This window comes from Gopherus flavomarginatus, chromosome 1, assembly GCF_025201925.1.
Source record: "Gopherus flavomarginatus isolate rGopFla2 chromosome 1, rGopFla2.mat.asm, whole genome shotgun sequence".
Lineage (NCBI taxonomy): Eukaryota > Metazoa > Chordata > Testudines > Testudinidae > Gopherus > Gopherus flavomarginatus.
Genome location: NC_066617.1, coordinates 305687025 through 305706130, shown reverse-complemented (window position 1 = coordinate 305706130; position 19106 = coordinate 305687025). Strand labels below are relative to the sequence as shown.

At 42.3% G+C, this 19106-nt stretch overlaps 2 protein-coding genes across 2 annotated transcripts in view; both read right to left on the bottom strand.

The window, feature by feature from the left end:
- Positions 1 to 12622, bottom strand: part of LOC127048170 (protein NYNRIN-like) — a 258398-nt gene extending 245776 nt beyond the window's left edge. Inside the window, exon 1 of the mRNA XM_050947635.1 lies at positions 11620 to 12622. Coding sequence (XP_050803592.1) covers positions 11620 to 12367 — 748 coding nt within the window. The 5' untranslated portion in view covers positions 12368 to 12622. The remainder of the gene's footprint in view (positions 1 to 11619) is intronic.
- Positions 1 to 13836, bottom strand: part of LOC127049959 (uncharacterized) — a 256065-nt gene extending 242229 nt beyond the window's left edge. Inside the window, exon 1 of the mRNA XM_050951398.1 lies at positions 13813 to 13836. The gene's annotated coding sequence lies outside the window, so the exon portion shown is untranslated. The remainder of the gene's footprint in view (positions 1 to 13812) is intronic.
- Positions 13837 to 19106: the final 5270 nt, after the last annotated feature.

The following is a 19106-nucleotide window of genomic DNA, read 5'->3' as shown; positions in this document are numbered from 1 at the left end:
AATTGATGTTTGACTATTAGCAGTAAATATGCCCAATGGCTTGTGATGGAATGTTAGATGGGGTGGGATCTGAGTTACTACAGAGAATTCTTTCCCGGGTGTCTGGCTGGTGAGTCTGGCCCACATGTTCAGGGTTTAGCTGATAGTCATATTTGGAGTCAGGAAGCAATTTTCCTCCATGGCAGATTGGCAGAGGCCCTGGGGGTTTTCCACCTTCCTCCGCAGCATGGGGCACGGGTTTCCTGCTGGAGGATTCTCTGCACCTTGAGGTCTTTAAACCATGATTTGAGCACTTCAGTAGTTCAGGCATAGGTTAGGGGTTTATTACAGGAATGAGTGGGTGAGATTCTGTAGCCTGCGTTGAGGTCAGACTAGACGATCATAATGGTTCCTTCTGACATTAAAGTCTATGAGGGTGGATGGCAGCTTGTCAGAAATACTTTGAGGTAAATAAAGTTCTGTCAGAAGAGCCTGTTTTGGCCAGTCCAAACTTAGACAAAAACTTTGAACTGTGCACTGATGCACTGGACACAGGCCTAAGAGCAGTATTGATGCAAACAGGGGAAAATAACCAGAAGCACTCCATTTCCTTCTTATGTTAAAAAAATAGAACTGAGACCCACTGAACAGAACTATTTGGTTACAGAAAAAGAATGTTATGCATTTGTATGGGCAACCAAGCAGCTAAGGCCTTACCTATTTAAAAGAAAATTCCTAAGACCACTAAGAGGTTTTCTTTCAGGCAAGACAGAAATCTGTCTGTTTACATGAAAATTAAGTACTGTATGGCTCACAGGGGCTTCCCCACACATGTCTGAACCAAATGCTACTAAGCGATTGTGAAATCTCCAAAGAGAGGAAATTAACAGGAAGAGGTAAACAGCAGGAGATATTCTGTTTAGGGGTAATACAATGAACTTTGGAAGATATAAATTTAATACAGATGAACCCAAGTTATCCCTTCAGTCTGCGAGAACAAGCTATCAGTGAGGTTAATCTTATGAGAAGCGGTGTCCAACAAACTGGTTGAAAATGTTGAGGAAAGAATTTGGTTTAAGCTTTCTTGCAGGAGATAGGGGAATGCCTGGTTAGTCAAATTTAGTCTCTAGAAAGCAGAGGATGATTTTGTTTTATTTGTAACCATTTGTTTCCAATATTATTATTCCCTATCTCCTGAATCTCTGTTCTCTGACAATAAACTTATTTTTGTTTTCTCTATAAATATATCATAACTGTGTTCCAAGGTATAACTAATAAGCTGGTGTATACTTTTCTTTTGTGATTTGCAGGCCTGGTAAATCTGAGTGTTCAGTGGATAAGGGCTGGACACTATGGTGAACTCTCCAAGGACTCAGGGATTGCTCGGTGTGCCTACCGTTACCTGTCTAGGAAGAGCGAGGCTTGTGAAGGCTTAGAAGGCAGTGCTTGTGTTTCTAGTGGTTCTGAAACTGGTGCTTTCAAGGGAGCTTATCCACAGAAGGCACAAACAAGACTTCCTCTTACTGAGGGCAGGTGGTTTCGATGTTTCTCACAACACTGGGTGCCCCCTGGAAGCACCACACACAGCTAATATCAGGTCATTTACCTGGTATTCTTGAGCTTTCTGTATTAAAACAGAAGCCATCTGGAATAGCTCAGATCCATGGATCCAGCAAGGCCAGCTTCCTGTGTTGCTAAAATCTAGCTTCCTTAGCACTCCCGTTTTCACCATGGTCTCCACTACTGTGCTGAGACAGAGCTGTGCCTCTTCCTGCTGCAGCTTTCATAGGTCTTATCCCTGATTTTCCACTTTCCTCCCTCATTCACCACTCTGGCAATCTGAGGATCTCTTTTCTTTCCTTTACTCCTTTAGAGAGAGGGAGTCACTCACTTCTGATACATGTAGTATGACAACATATACAAAAAGAACAACTAAGCAACAACTAGAGGAAAACTCAGTGGCCAGGATGTCCCTATGTTTAGGACCACATGCTGGTCCTCTCTGGTAACTGGGGTGGACCAAGAATCTTATTCCTGATAAAGGTTTCTCCTTTCATGATTTCTGCATTGGTGTTTTTTCCTGATGAACAGTAGATAGGATCTTGAGCCCAGCTTGTTAGTATTAGGGTCAAGAAAATGCAGTGGATGACTTACACTAGAAAAACTGGATTCCTATCAAGCTTGCAGGGTTTCCACTTCAAGTCTATCCAGGCATTTACTGGTTTCATTCCTGTTTCCTTCACTAGAGTTTTTTTGATGTTTAAAGTTTTTCTGGTCTCAGCTTTAAGAACAGGGATTTCACAGATAAATAAAACTACATGAAGCGATCAATATATCCTCAGGTTTATACAGGAACTTACAACTGTGGTTAAAAGGTAAATCATCGCTGTTTCTGCCAACAAGACACTTCTCTTGGCTTAAAAAAAAAAAAAAGTTCAATGCTGAAACATAGCCTAAAATTGACAAATTTGCCCCAGGCAATGGTAATTTTTGGACATATTTGTCACCATTTTCACAGCAAGTTTTGACGGCAAAAATCTCCTCTTGCCATTGTGACAAAAAAAAAAAATCTGCAGTGGCCAAGTGTTAATGTGCTAATTATTTCACATTTCTCTAGCGGTGTTCTTTTTGTTTCATCCACAACATCATGTGGCACCAAGAAAGCTTGTAGCCTTCCAGCAGTGAATTTAAATTATATTGAAATGAGTAGACAATATATTCTTCTGCCAAAAATAGACTCCCAAACAAGAAGTAAAACTACTATTTAATTTATTAAGCATTATATAATCATATGGGTTATGCTAGAGAAATAGATTATAATACCCCTGATATTTTTGCAAGTACTTTTCCAACAGAAGTGCCTAACGAAGACAAGCAATGAGGAAAAATTCAAATACAATCATAAGAAATTTGAAACTCCCAATTTCCATAGCAAAGCAACAAGCTTTGAAAACATTAACTGCCAGTCACTTTCCAGTCCTTAATGATCTGTTTTATATCCCCATGGGATCAATGTTGTACAAAGTTTAAAAAGCATGAGGGTGGCAGTTTATATAAATCTGCTATGGTACTATAGACTTTAATATTCTATTTGATCCAGACAAATTTAATCTTTCCTTAAATTCAACATTTTAGTGCTCCAGTGAGATCATATTAACCTAACATAATAGTCCTAGTCCTGGTATGAATAATAAATTTATATTTAGAAATTAAAATAAATAAAGCAATCCTCTGGCATTCCAACAAGCTTCTGACCCAAACCTTTATAAATCAAGTAGATTCTGTTCATGTATGTTACTTCAGTCCTTGTATACTAAATCTTCTACTGAAGTTGACTTCATTTAAGTTAAGGAGAGATTTGCGTGACCCTGAATGCAGAATGGGGTCTTTAATGTTGGAAGGCAAAATGGTTTAATCACATGATGGCTTCAGTGTCAAAGGATGTGTAAGATGTTTCAGTGTAACATGAGCTTGCTAAAATGATGCATATCACATCTAAATTAAACATGTCAGTAATTGATATAAGAGCCAGGAGAAATCAGGCAGAATTGCAGATCATTTAGACTGGAATGTTTCACAGATTCATGTCTGTTTCAACAATTTTTATTTATTTATTTTATTTTATTTTATTTATTTAGGTGTAGGGGAATGAAGCAACTTTTTCCAAAGTGAAACCTTTTCATTTTTCAATAAGGTTAACAAATAATCAAAGACAAAATGAAATGTTTTGTTTTAGACTGAACAAAAACTTTTTGTGTGATCTGAAACTATATTTTTTCCACTTTTGGATTTGGATTCAGAGGAAAAAAAAAGGCTTTGTTCAACATACAACATTTTTTTTTCAAAATGAGGAGTGAAACAAAATATTTGTTCAACCAATTATATTCAATATGCTTTATAGAAATAATCCAGAATTCTACATAATAATGATCCAATGGGCTGTAATGTTTTGGAACATTACTGGAGAAAATGGGGACTTTTTAAAAGCTACATCCAGTTCACAACAATGGCTTTAAATAAACATTTAAAGTGTGTGTATATTCACAGAGAGCGTTAATTAAAGTTGTATGTTTGTATTTACATAAAGAGGTGGTCGGAAAATTGCGCCGTGGGGGAAGGTGAGTTTTTTTGTTTTTTTCTCTGTGGAAAATTCTAACTTTTCAGTGAAATATTGAAAATTGAAATGTTTTTCTGAAAACTAAAATATTTTCAGCCAAAGAACAGAAACATTTCAGTTTTCAGGCATTACATTTTTCAAAAAAATATTGAAATTTTCTATGGAAAGCAGATACTTGAGGGAAAAAATGGTTTGTCTAAAACTCAATTTTCCATCAAAAACAGTTTTGGCAGAAAATGTTCAACCAGTCCTATATATACATACATATATATACACACACACATACATTTAATACATTAAAAAAAAAACCTATGATAAAAAAACAGTAACGTTACAAAGGAACTTGGCCTTACAATATTGTTATGCATGCACAAGCCAGTATCATTATCTTCATTTTACCAGCAAGGTAGTTGTGCTCTTATATTCCAAATTTCCTAATAAAGCAATAATTTAGCTAGATCAAAAGGAAGCAATCACTGTTTTCATAGCCTTATAATGGTTCTAGTTACCAGCAAGGTAACTGAATCACAGAAAGGCTCAGTGCCTTAGCCAAGGGAACCTATGACAAAATCAAGAATAAAACCTGCATCTCCTAACTGACCAACTCCATGCCTTAACAACAAAAACATGTTTTTTCACACATCAACATGTAGAAAGTGTTATTGCACCCTATCTTGGAAATAGTACACAAATAGCACGCAGATCTAAACAGTGGTAAATCTGTCTGGAATAAAAGGCTAGAGGCGGTCAAGATACTGAGCTAACTGTATTTTTGGAACACAAAATATCTTCACTGAAATTAAGTAAAGCTTATAAAAAAGAAGTGAGCTCCAAAATGACACTTCAGTCACTTACAATGAAAGAGAAAAAAAGATTAATGTAGTGTTCTCTTCCTTCATTCAAGAACTCTAAAAACACAAAGATAAGGTGGCACCAGAAAAATTTGTGGACAATTTCCCTGTGCTTTGGTAACATCCATGGCAACTGTAAATTATTTCAGCATAGCTCATTCTCTTCATATAGATATAAGGAAACAAAATTAGTGAGACTCGTGAATGCTGGGCAGCTGTCAGCAATTGAACATAATACATGAATAATCTTACTTCCAAAATTAAATATTTGTAATGTAATTAAGGGTTTAATTCCTGTCAGCATTCATTGTCTGTGGATTTTGCTATGGATCCTCTGTTGGGTTTTCCTAACTCTGCTTCATGGAGCTTAATCCTGATTCTGCTTAATACATTGTTCTCATTACTTACATATTCAGTCATCAGGTCCAGGCAGTCCTCCCGCAATTTGCACAGTAAAGAGTCTCCCGCATAACCCTAATGCTTTAAAAAGGAAGGTACAGGCTCACTAGAAAGAAGTGAGAATCATGTATAGAGTCATGGGCCCGATGATCTCCTTTGCTACAAGAGATGGAGGCGTCAGTTGATAGACAAGGGGTGAAAAAGACCCCCAAAAGCAGGAGAAAAGGGAAACAGCAGTTCCATGTTTTGTTCTACTCTCCCCAGAGCTTGAGTACAGCTCATAGGTCTGGAGCAAGAAAAGATAAACAACTGAAAATAAGAGTTACAAACAAGTGAATTACTGGCTAGCGACTTGCCTCCACACTGGTCAGGGCCCAGCCGCAGAAAGTGCTGCTAAGAGGCCTCACCCATGTACGGTTAAGGTTCAGTGAGGCTTTACCTTCCCTTTACCATCTCTTAACACATGGATTATAAGGCTGTACCTCCACAGGAAGCGTCAGCACCAGCTCTGCCCGGGGTGAACCATTTCTCGGACGAATTTGCCCTTACTGGAGTATCAGTCCTGAGCATAAGCCATGCCTGTTAGTGCATTCAACAGCCTTGCGTAAGGAGGTGAGGGGGGGACGTAAATAAAGTAGGACTCCAGACATGATGTAGAGACCAGGAAATGTGATGTAGTCCCCACACATCCTCAACACACTTCCTTTCAAGACAACTGATAAGGATGTGAACATTGTGATTGCTTCCTTTTGATCTAGCTAAACTATTGTTTAGTTAGGACATTTAGAATGTAAGAGCACAGTCAGCTGACAAAATAAAATATTTTTAAAATACAACAAACGATGGAGAACAATACAGCAATATTTACGTGTATGGTTTTGTGCTTATTATACAATTAACTCTGAATGCGTTATTTAAAAAACTTCTGTCTTACTGTATTTTCAACTCATCATTCCATACTATACATTTGCAAAACACATCTTGGACATCTCATTAGTACTCAGAAAATGGTAGTGATACAAGCATCTATCAAATGGCTGGAAAAAAACAAATCACCTACTTAGCTAGGTGATCCTGACTGATGTGGCTATCAACAAGTTGCACTTGTACTACCAAAAAACTCATTGATGGAGCACCAAGTGAAGCTGCTAATCTATGGTACAGTCACAAACAATAACTTTGAGACAGAATAATCATATCCACAGAAAGGCGAAAGTTGCAAGAAAGTGCTATATTGAGGCTGTACTTTTTCCAGTTCTATTTATCATCTTTTTGATTTCCAAGAGCAGTTTTTTTCAATCAGTCATATATCGTGCATTTACTTGAATCAGGACAGACATGAATGCCTGTGCTTTTGCGGTTATCATCTTTCAATTTGCTGCCAGTACTAAACTTTATGACCTATTTCTGTCAAAAAAGGCAACAGATGAAATTCATGATGAGCATGGATGTGTATGTCTAGACATGAGAGAGTTTAACAACAGCTATCTACAATCACTAAAGATTCTGGCATTTCTAATATGTTCAGGAGTTTGTCCAAGAATCTGAATATTATTTCTATTACACATGCCAAAGTTTGACAAATTGGTGCTCCAAGTTAGGCATCTAAATCTATATTCAGTCACCTAAGCAACCATTTTAGACACCTAAGTGGTAATTTAAGTGGCCATACTGGATATTTAGGTGACTACATTTAAACATCCACGTTTTCAAATTGGACCCAGTGACCTCACCTCTTCATATAAAATGAAAGATGACCTTTATCTTATTTGGAGAATAATTTCCGCATGCAGTACCTGTGCCTTTGCTGAAGAAAGTGAAGCTTTATAATGCACCCAGTTGCGAAAAAGATCACTGGAGCTTCCCCATTCAGAGGAAGGGGAAGAGCCTCAGATCCCTTTACCACTTTCCCCTAGGCCAAAAGAAGCAATCAGCCTTCCCCTGTCAACAGGGCGGTCTTTAAGGACAAAGGGTATCCATTCCAAGAACCTCCTCAGATCTCCCCCTTCTGTCCTTCCCTAATAACCTTGTGTTCTCATCTCAGGCACACATGTTGCACCAACTGCAGCCTTCTTGTGATGATTATGTTCACCCCATGTCAGAGTGATTTCAAGTGAGGAGACAAATGAGGCTAGGTCCTCTTCTGAGAGCTCTTCTGGCTAGCTGAAGATGGAGGGAAGTATTCTTACTCACTATGTCAATTTGCTTGCCCATCAGTGATAAGTTTAACATGGCTCTCAGGCTTCACACACTTTGATATCTTTTTTTTTTTCTCTGTTTCTGATAAATGGCAAACTTCATCCACTCCCTTCTTTCTAACATCACTTCTCTTGGACTGAGCTTAATTAAGCATATGATTATCTACCTCCCGTGTCCTTCCCGACCCTAAAGGAGCCTCCTTGCCTTTTATCAGGGGCCCAACTTTTGCTTCTGACAGTGCAGTCTTATGATTTGCTTCCAGTCCTTCAGTGGCCCATGGAATACTCCCTCTCCCTACCTTACCTAAGATTAGCATTGTGGGCAGACAAATGCAGCGTCTTTCTCTGAAATCCCATCCAATGTTGGCCATATTTGAATATGCAACAAGGAGGGAGATATAATTTTTTCTAGGGCAGCAGTAGCATAAACTATTTATGCTTAAATTTTTAATGTGCGTGTCAGGGCTTGGAGGGAGCAGAGAAAGGAAAGGCCAGATTCTCTGGGTCACCTTTTCACTGTTTATGTGGCATGCCTTCTTTTTTGTAGATATGCACATCCAACACATTGTGCTACTTGCCCTGCTCTGTGCACTGGAGCAGCATGGTGTTAGGTAATAAAGCAAGTCCTCACTCACCTCTCCAGCACCCGAGTTCGTGCGGAGTTGGTATGGGGCACACAATTCTGTCAGAGACCAGACACCAATGCGTTGATCAACGGGCTCACACTATCCTTAGCTCTAAAAAGCTTTAGATTAAGTGTGGCCCCTTTATTAGGGGTGAGCATCAATATTTATACACAGAAGTAAACGAAGTGATTAACAAAAGATAATGGTCATGCATAATCAATCAAGATTTTACAGGAAAAGCAAGTTAACAAGTAAATGCATAGAGATAAAGGCTAATGGCTACTAGGGAAAGGGGGTGTCATGAGTAGTTTGCAGGTCAGTGCTTTGTTCAAAAGGGTTCAGGAAGGATTATGCAGAGACAGTCAGTCTGGGTGTGTTTTGGCTCCCCAAAGTTCACCAAAAGTTTAGACCCAACGTTCCTCCATTTGTAGCTTTGAGATAACTATTAATCAAAAAGCTACACCCTATTTCAAGATCTCAAGGGCCGCTTGGCAATTTCAGCCTGGGCCAATTCGAAGAGAGTAAGGCTTTTAGCTGAAGTGGGAAAAGAATAAACTGACTTACATGAGTTTATGAGGGAGGGGACACACTGAATACAGCAACACAGTATTATAAGGACTACTATGGCCCCAACAACACCCACCAAGAGTTTTTTTAACCCACCCAAATCCGGGCAGCCAATTCCATAAGGCTCCCCACCAATCATAAGGTGGCTGGCCAGAGGAGTAGTTTTTAGCCATTTCCCTTAGGTGTTTGGTACGTTGAAAAGTGTCAGAGTAGGTGTCATTTACAAAAACACAGCATTCTTCATAAGCAGAAAATAAACTAAAAAAGCATAAAAAAACATACAGTTGTCAGAATAAAGGGTCCTCTCATTTTTTTCGAGTCAATTTAAGTCTAATGTCTGAGAGAGGTAAGCTGGTCCACTGGTCGAAGGCAGTGTCCTCAGTGGTGACAATAGCTGCTGGTCCGTCACTGTGGTCCACTACGGCTGGCTTGACGTGGGAGTGGTGGATCCAAGATTTGCGTCCTTCCAGGAACACTGCAGTCTGGGTTGTCAAAAGAACCTGGTGGGGTCCAGTAAACCTTGGCTGGAGGGTGTCGTCACGAACGAACTTTTTGGCCCAGACGAAGTCCCCTGGTTGGAACGGGTGGATCTGTTCCTCCAGCGGCACGGTCTGGGAAAACTACGAGGCTTTCCAAAGGGTACGGAGGCGAGCCTGTAGGGAGAGAAACTGACACGCGGTCATATGATCCCCTCCCAATAGTGAAACATCAGCACGTGGTAGCGCCCTGCCTTTGAAAGGGGGGTGTCCATAGAGCAGTTCAAAGGGGGATAATCCCAATGCGCGGGTTGGGCGGGTACGAAGGTGAAACAGGACCAAGGGAAGTACCTGAGGCCACTTTAATCCTGTTTCCTGACAGTATTTAGCCAATGTAAACTTAAGTTCCCTATTCATACGCTCAACTTTCCCGCTAGACTGGGGGTGGTAGGGTGTATGAAAGGAGTGTGAAATGCCCAGTCCTTGTTCTAAACGGCCAAGGACATGACCAGTAAAGTGAGGTCCGCGATCTGAGTCGAGCACAAGAGGGATGCCAAAACGGGGTACAATGTCTCTAAGGAGAATCTTCGCCACTGTGGCAGCAGTACAATTAGCAGTAGGAAAAGCTTCGACCCAGGAAGTCAGAGGGCAAACCAAAACAAGGAGGTGCTTTTTCCCAAAAGCCTTTGGCATATCTGCAAAGTCAATTTGAAGATGCTGAAATGGAGCAGCAGGCGGAGGTCTTCCACCCTTAATTTTGTTAAGAGGTGGAGCAGGTCCATTACGCTGACATGTGCTGCATGCTTTCACTATTGATAGGCAATAGGGTTGAATGCCTGGAGCATACCAAAAGCGAGCGATGGTGTCCACGAGGGCGTGCGTGCCATAGTGACCCCCTTTATCATGGTGCCAGCGAACTGCCACGGGGTATGTGGAGCGAGGGAGGCAGGCTCGGCCATCTGGCATAAGCCAGGTTCCTTTTGACCAGAGTGGCCCCGAGGCTCTCCCACGATTGTAGTTCAGCAGCGGGTACTGGTACGGGGTGCGGTGGAGTAAAGGAGGAGGCTGCAATAGCCAATGTGGGCATGGCTAAAGGTAAGGTGGCAGCCTTCTTAGCGGAGGCGTCAGCCAGGGCATTCCCACGGGTAACGGGGCTACTATCTTTAGTATGGGCCTGGCAGTGAACTACAGCCAGGACAGAGGGTTTTTGGAGGGCGTCCAAAAGCTTGTGGATGAGGGGGAGGTGCTGAATGGGTTTACCGGCAGCTGTCTGGAAACCTCGAAACTTCCAGAGGTGGATATGACAATGCACAACTCCAAAAGCATATTTGCTATCAGTAAAAATGGTAACGGTCTTACCAGCGGCCAACTGGCAAGCTCGGGCCAGGGCATAGAGTTCAGCGGCTTGGGCTCCCCAGTTGCCTGGCAGTGAGGCGGCCTCTTGAATGTCCCATTCAGAGGTGACAGCATAACCAGTGAAACGCTTGCCATCAACATAGAAGGAGCTTCCGTCCGAGAAGAGGATGCAATCGGGGTTGTCCAGTGGCACGTCAAACAGGTTGTCTCTTATCTGTAAGATGCTGTAAACTACTTCCACACAGTCGTGCTGATCCTGGAGGACTGGCAGGTCAGGAAGCAAGGTAGCTGGATTAAGGGGTCCACACCTTTCAAAAATTAGGTTAGTGTCTTCTAAGAGTTCGGCCTCTAGCTGTTGCTGACGATGGGCCGAAAAGACTTGGGTTGTGCCCCTACGCAGAAGGGCTGACAAGGCATGAGAGGTCCAAACCGTGGTAAAATGACCCAGGGTTAGGCTCTTTGCCTTTGTGATCAGCAGGGCAGCTGCTGCCAGAGTCCGGGTGCAGGATGGGGTTCCCTGAGCGACAGGGTCGATTTGCTGAGAGTAAAAAGCAAGCGGGAAATGGTGGGGCCCGCTCAGCTGGGTAAGGACACCACTAGCAATTCCGCCCCTCTCGTGGACAAAAAGGTGAAAGGGTTTGCTGTAATTGGGGGGGCGGAGAGACATGGAGGAGGCCACACTGTCCTTGAGTAACTGAAAGGCTTGAATAGTGTCCGGGGACCACTGCAAAGGGTCAGGAGCAAGGTTAGCAGTGAGTCGGTGGAGCGGTTTGCTTAACTCCCCGCAGGACGGCAACCAGGGGCGACAGAAGCCAATTAATCCTAAGAAACCTCGAAGTTGTTTCTTGGTGTTCGGTAGAGGGCAGTTTTGAATAGTCTTTATGCGGGCTGGGTCCATCTGTCTTCCCTCTGGGGTTAACAGGAAGCCCAGATATCGGACCTTTTGTGAGACCCACTGAATCTTTTTAGGGTCTACCTTGTGGCCTCTGGTGTGTAGGTATAATAAAAGTGCCTTACCATCGATGCGGAGGGCAGCTTCTTCGCGATTACCTAATAGGATGTCATCTACGTATAGGACCAATGTGGATCCCTGCGGACTGGTGAAACCTTCCAAGTCGTGGCGGAGGCACTGGCTGAAAATCGTGGGGCTGTCTCTGTAGCCTTGAGAAAGTCGTTGCCAGACATAACTTTGTCCCTCCCAGGTGAAACCAAAGAGATACTGAGAGTCTGGGTGCAGAGGAATGCTGAAAAAAGCTGATTTTAAGTCAATAACAGTGAACCACTCAGCATCCCAGGGGATTTGGCTGATGATAGTAGCTGGGTCAGGAACTACTGCATGAAGAGGGACCACATACTGATTAACAACTCGTAGATCCTGTACAAAGCGCCAACGAACAGGGTCTCCGTCCTTTTTAGGAGGCTTTTTGACAGGCAGTATAGGGGTGTTACAGGGAGTGCGCTGAGGGCGGACTAGCTTTTGTGCAATGAATCCCTCGATAATGGGGCGGATGCCCTCCCGGGCTTCCAGCGACAGGGGGTATTGAGGGACTGACGGGGGGGTTAAGGAAGGCTTCACCTGAATCCTTACGGGCTCTGCCGAAAGGAGCAGGCCAACATCAGTGTCAGAAATTCCCCAGAGGGTTGAAGGCAAGTCAGTGAGGTCAGGGGAGAGAGAGGGGGGTGTTTCCCAATTACCCTGAGTAGGGGCCGAATCTCCTAACACTGTCATCAATAATCCTACCCCTTCAGGAGTGCAGGTTAAAGTAGCCTCAAGCTTACAGAGTAAATCCCGGCCCATCAAAGGGATCGGACAAGCTGGGGAAAAAAGAAAACGGTGAGGAAAACATTTATCAGCATAAATAACATTCAAAGGCAAAGTGAGTCCCAGAGACTGTGGGTTGCCCTCCACCCCAGTCGCAGTTTTAACCTCAGAGGATAGCCAGGGAGAGGGGGCATGATTTAAAAGAGAGAAAGTAGCCCCAGTATCAATGAGGAAAGAGACAGGCAGTCCCTGGACTGAAAGGGTTAAACGAGGCTCTTTGCTGGGAGGGGAGAAAGTGAGAAAGGAGCCGGCTAGAGACATTAAGGAAATAAGACCATCACATTGTTTGTCTTCGCCCCTGGGGTACCGTCATTGAGGAGGCTGAGTTTGCTGCGGCTGCTGCTGTTTCCGGTAGTTGATCCAGGCCTGGGGAATGGGCTGAGCTGGTGGTGCAGGGGTGTATTCCTCACTTGTGTAAGCATCTGCGGACGCAACCAGACCCTCTGGGCGTCCCCAGGGGCATTCACGTTTAAAGTGACCGGGCTGTCCGCACTGAAAACAATTTCCTGATGGCTGGGGTCGCCAGGACCCTCTTCCCCGAGCACCCTGGAATCCCCTGCCACGGCCACGGCCTTTGCCTCGAACACCACCGTGAAAAGCTAAAGCCATCAGCTTATATTCTTCCTTTTTCTCTTTCTTTTTACTACTTTCCCTTTCTTTCTCCCAGGCAAAATCAGCTACGTTCAACACTGAAGTGACTGACTCACCTCCCCAACCAGGGCGAAACTTTAAGAAGTAATCCCTTACAGGGGGCACCGACTGATTCACAAAAAACGAAATAAGAGTAGGGTGGTCTGCTTCTCTCTCAGGATCCATCTGAGTGAACATTCGGGCCCCCTCCAATAGTCTCGACCAGAACTTTCTGGGCGGCTCATCAGACTCCTGCCGAATCTGCATGAACTTAGCCTGATTAGGCGAGTGGGTGAACAATCGCTCTCGAACTGTTCGCAGCTGAGTCAGCCTTGGCTGAGTCCAGTCTAGGGGATTCCAGCCAGCGGCCAGATCCCGCCTATCCATCCAAGTAAGATTAACTGCATTGCTATCTCCCCATGTCCTTTCTGCCATCCACAATCTACTATGTTCCTCTCCGGTCAAAACTCTATTTAACAACTGATCCACATCCGTATAAGTAGGATTATAACTTAAAAACAATCTTTCTAGAAGTTCTATGATCTTTCGGGGAGTCTCCCCAAAAGACCCTGACAACCGTCCCCACTCTTTCAAATCCCATTCTAGCCATCCTTTATATTCCACAATATTAGCATGTTGTAACCGTCCATCATTGCTCATATAAGGTTGATCGTGCACCTGTAAAGACATCTCTCTAACTATACTTTTATTACTCGCAAGAGATTTGACGGGGACATCCTCTGGGCTATCCTCAAGGGGGGGGGCATGCACCCTGCTGTATCTGTTTGGACATTAGCCTAGTAACTACTCCTCCCGAGGTTTGCCCCTCCATTTCCTCCTCATCCTTCTGCAGAAATTCCAATCTGGGATTCTGCAAATTCCCCTCTGCTACATGGAGAGAGTCCCCCTGCGGAGGAATAGGGGCAGGTGCAGAGGGGACCAGCTGACGAGTCAAAACACGCCGTGGTCTACACCCTTCATCGAAATAACCTGGAGGGGGTTCACTCTCGGGAGAGTACCTGACTGCCATAATTTTTAAAGATTTCCACAGCTCTGCTGCTGTGTCCCAACAAAACCAGTAACATAACTGTCCCGGATGGTCTTTTTCGATCTGGCTCTTTACTCCTCTTAAGGCAGCCTGTTCGAAAGAGCCATACGAAGGCCACCTCATCTCCGGGTCGGCCAATACCGCGGTATACCCAGTCCAATTCCTTACACATAGTGTGTACAACTTCTTCCTAGACATTCCTGTCTGTACTGGGAGTTTCCCTTCGTTCCATAACTTATTTACAATCCCCAACGGACTCTCAAGAGGCACGCTAGTCCCTTGACCCATGGTGTCTGACAGGAGCCCTCCAACTGGCGTTTACCCTGCTGTCCAATACACGACCCCTCAATATTGAATTGGCTGGGAGAAATCTCCTGTGGCGCCTTGCCAATTCATATATGAGTGGTCTGACCACTGGACAGAGGTACCGCACCAGAAGGAATCCCGGACGAGCCCCCAAATTGTTAGGTAATAAAGCAAGTCCTCACTCACCTCTCCAGCACCCGAGTTCGTGCGGAGTTGGTATGGGGCACACAATTCTGTCAGAGACCAGACACCAATGCGTTGATCAACGGGCTCACACTATCCTTAGCTCTAAAAAGCTTTAGATTAAGTGTGGCCCCTTTATTAGGGGTGAGCATCAATATTTATACACAGAAGTAAACGAAGTGATTAACAAAAGATAATGGTCATGCATAATCAATCAAGATTTTACAGGAAAAGCAAGTTAACAAGTAAATGCATAGAGATAAAGGCTAATGGCTACTAGGGAAAGGGGGTGTCATGAGTAGTTTGCAGGTCAGTGCTTTGTTCAAAAGGGTTCAGGAAGGATTATGCAGAGACAGTCAGTCTGGGTGTGTTTTGGCTCCCCAAAGTTCACCAAAAGTTTAGACCCAACAATGGTAATATTGTTATTTTGGGTGTAAATTTGGCTACTTTTCCTTCATACAAAATGACTGTTACCCCTTTTCGCTCTGCACAAAGGATGGATGTTTGTCCCTCTATGAGTTAAGTGCTCATTTCAACAATGTAAGCTTCCAAGAAAAGTGGCAAAAAAAGAAATGCTAAGAAAGTCTGACTTTAATTAATCCCCCCCTACACACACACCACACTAGTTTTCCCCTGGTCATTTTAAAGAGTTTTGCTGCTTCAAAACTAAATACTCAATTAAGACAGAAACATCTAAATAAAATGCAACTACAGTGTACCTGTGATTCCAGAGACAATGGTCCACAACTGGCACAGTCAGCCAATTTTCACCAGTTGGGAAATTGAGGAACATTCTGTTGTCAAGGAGCTTGCAATGTTTCAGTAATGAGATGGCTGTAGGTAGTGCTGCAGTTAGTGCTACTAATGACCCTTTCAAAAGATTTTTATCAGTTCAGCCATTGACATAGGAAGATAATGGTTCAGTAGAAGCATATCCCTTCCAATATTTTGTCTGATTTTTCATATTATTGCTTGATATATCCATGAATTGAGCTGCTAATGCCTGTTCTATATAAACCTGAAAATAGCAATGTGATCTGGTATTCTTTTTCTTCAGTCAACTAGATGAGAGTGTTTACTGTGAAGAATTTTCACCCATAAAAATATATATTACCTATTTCAGAGTAGCAGCCGTGTTAGTCTGTATTTGCAAAAAGAACAGGAGTACTTGTGGCACCTTAGAGACTAACAATGTTATTTGACCATTAGCTTTCGTGGGCTACACCCCACTTCTTCAGATGCATAGAATGGAACATATAGTAAGGAGATATAAATACATATAGAACATGAAAAGCTGGAAGTAATCATATCAACTCTAAGAGGCTAATTAATTAAGATGAGCTATAATCAGCAGGAGAAAAAAAAACTTTTCTAGTTATAATCAAGATGGCCCATTTCAGACAGTTGACAAGAGGTGTGAGGATACTTAATATGGGGAAATAGATTCAATCTGTGTAATGACTCAGCCATTCCCAGTCTCTATTCAAGCCAAAGATAATGGTATCTCTTTTGCATGTTAATTCAAGTTCATCAGTTTCTACTTGAAGTCTGTTTTTGAAGCTTTTCTGTTGCAAAATTTCCATCTTCAGGTCTGTTACTGAGTGACCAGAGAGGTTGAAGTGTTCTCCTACTGGTTTTTTAATGTTATGATTCCTGATGTCAGATTTGTGTCCATTTATTCTTTTACATAGAGACTGTCCGGTTTGGCCAATGTACATGGCAGAGGGGCATTGCTGGCACATGATCACCTTCAGCCCCCAGCTAAAACCTCTCCAGTGCTTCATCAAAGAGTTACTAACCCAGGAACCTATCCTTGCAACAAAGCCTGATGCCAGCTCTGTCTGCATATCTATTCAACTGATACCATCATAGGACCTAATCACATCAGCCATGCCATCCTAAGGGCTTATTCACTTGCACATCTACCAATGTGATATATACCATCATGTGCCAGCAACTTCAAGGAGAAACTGATGAACTTGAATTAATATCCACAAAAGCTTATGCGCAAATAACGTTGTTAGTCTCTAAAGTGCCACAAGTACTCCTGTTCTTTTTGCGAATTTCAGGTTTCAAATTCTATTTGGCAGATTAACAATCAGAAATTGAGTGCTTACATTTCTCACAGCATGTTTTGGATGGCGAGAGCAGGGGGACTGCTGGTAATTGAGCTACCTTGAGAGAGCTGCTTGCCGAAACCTGTGTAGACCCTTCTCCTTGCCTACCTGGTTTTAGCCAGGGCTATTAGTGCCTCTTGATTGTTTTCAGAAGCAATACATTTCACCAAATTCATCCCAACACAAGAAAGCAGGAAAACACATAAAGCACATCTATTGTGCATTTTACTGTTGTCCCAACTCAGTGAACCATTAAAAATGAAGTGAATCACTGAACAAAAGTGAGCTGAACAACAAAAACCTGAAATAAGTAAAAATATGTTGAGACTAGCAGCTTTTATTTCATTTAAAAAGAAAAGCTACTGCTTCTGTGATGTCCATGACGGTGGACAAATAATTTTTCTAAATTTTTTTCACTTTCTCCTTATCTCCTGACCTTAACATGTGAATGTCTTAGGTCTTTAGGGCTGTCTCCAAGGCATAGTGTGGGAGAGCTGGTTCATTTTTAAGAAGATAAGCCTCTACATAGTGCTGTTCAACAGATAAATCATTTGGTTAGTGACAATGGCCCTGATAGACCAAAAAACATTTTTGTTTACTCTAAGTGGCTGAACTTTATTTCCGGGGGTGAGGGGTTGTCCCAGATGTAATATCAGTGGCACAAAAGAAATAACAAATTCCAATTGCTCTAATGAGTTGAAGGGAACTACTGCATCTGTTGTGTGTGTATATATGTGTGTATGTGTATATATATATATATATGTGTGTGTATGTGTGTGTGTATATATGTATGTGTGTGTATGTGTGTGTATGTGTATATATATATATATATATATATATATACACACACACGTATATATACATGTATGTGTATGTATATATATATATATATAACTTCACAGCATCAAATACATAAATATATATTCACACTGACTACAAGCAAATTTAGCACAGTTTAGCACAAAGCTGAAAAGGGAACTAATTTACTAAGGACTTGGGTCTGAACTGAAAGCCATGAGTGTAACCCCAAAAGGTGAAACAACCTGTGCATTTGTGGGATTAACTGTAGTTACCATATCAATATGGGATTGAATCTGCTCTGGTGTAATCTTGTATCCAAAGGACTGTAGGGAGCATTACAATATGCATGTGTTATACACCCGTGGCTCAAATATTCTCAAACAAATAGGAGAGGATTTTTTCTGATCAGAGGCCCTATCACCTCCAGTGCTCAGAATATTGTGCAGTTACTTGAAATGCACCATATGTTACAGAGCGGGAAAATGTACTGTCAGCATTGAGAAGCTGAGCAGCACAACTTAAGCCTGGTTTGCTGGGGGTTATAAGTGGAGGGGAAAGGAGCTTAGTAATTACAAGTATAATCAAGAGAAGATAAGGTCTCAAAGTTGACTGAACATAGGGTATTCCATGGTAACACAGGAGGTCAGAAAATAGCCTTATGTATATCTCCTCAGGGTGTCATAAATGAACTCAAGAAAGCAAAATTGAATAATGACATAGGAGCCAAACAGAGCCCAGAACAATGGTGCCAAGGAGGAAAGGTTAAAATCACTGTCTGGGTAATATGAGTAAAAAGTAATAACAAAAATACTTTCCCAATCAGTAAAGCAGAATATAATTGTGGAAATGGTCTCACCTTTCTTCACTAGAGGCCAGTTCATCTTTTGCTATCCCAAGGCCAGATTCTACTATCCTTACTAAACTCTGAATAATACCTTACTTCAAAAGGAATCACATGGATCTGAAGCGGATTTTTACAGGTCTCCAAGTAAAGCATAGCTGGTTGTGAGCAAGAGTGGCAGAACTAGGGCCTGAATGACTTGCAATGAGCCTTACCCCAATCATTGATGGATACGCATGTTAAAGTAATCATATCCTCTATAAAAGATAAATCAGTGGGGTATTAGAGGTTCGGGGACAGTCAGTATCCTCAGATGTTGAGGTAATGAATCAGAATTAGAGCTGGTAGAAAAATGGAAAACATTTTTCACGATCGTTTTCTGGAAAATGTATCCCTTTTTTGAAATGTTTGACCAGCTTTAACATTTTTCATGCTCAGCAACTCGACGGCAACCTGGGGTAAAACCTGTTACAGCTCCTAGAAGGTTTGGACCCTGAATCTCCCATATATATGCAACACACCCATTTCATTGGGAAATGATACCCCTTTCCACTTCCAACCCCTTCAAAATGTCCATGGGTGCATAAACCATGCTTTTTCACACTGTGCTGTCCACTAACACACAGCAGACCTATTTGACGTTGCTCCATTCATTGCACTGCATGAAAAATTGCTGCATAACATTTTGGATTCAGCTTTCACTTCTTTGATTGCCCTCTGCCTTAGTGTGTGCCACACTTTTAGTGAGATGATTAAATAATAAATAATATTTTATCATTTTATAACATA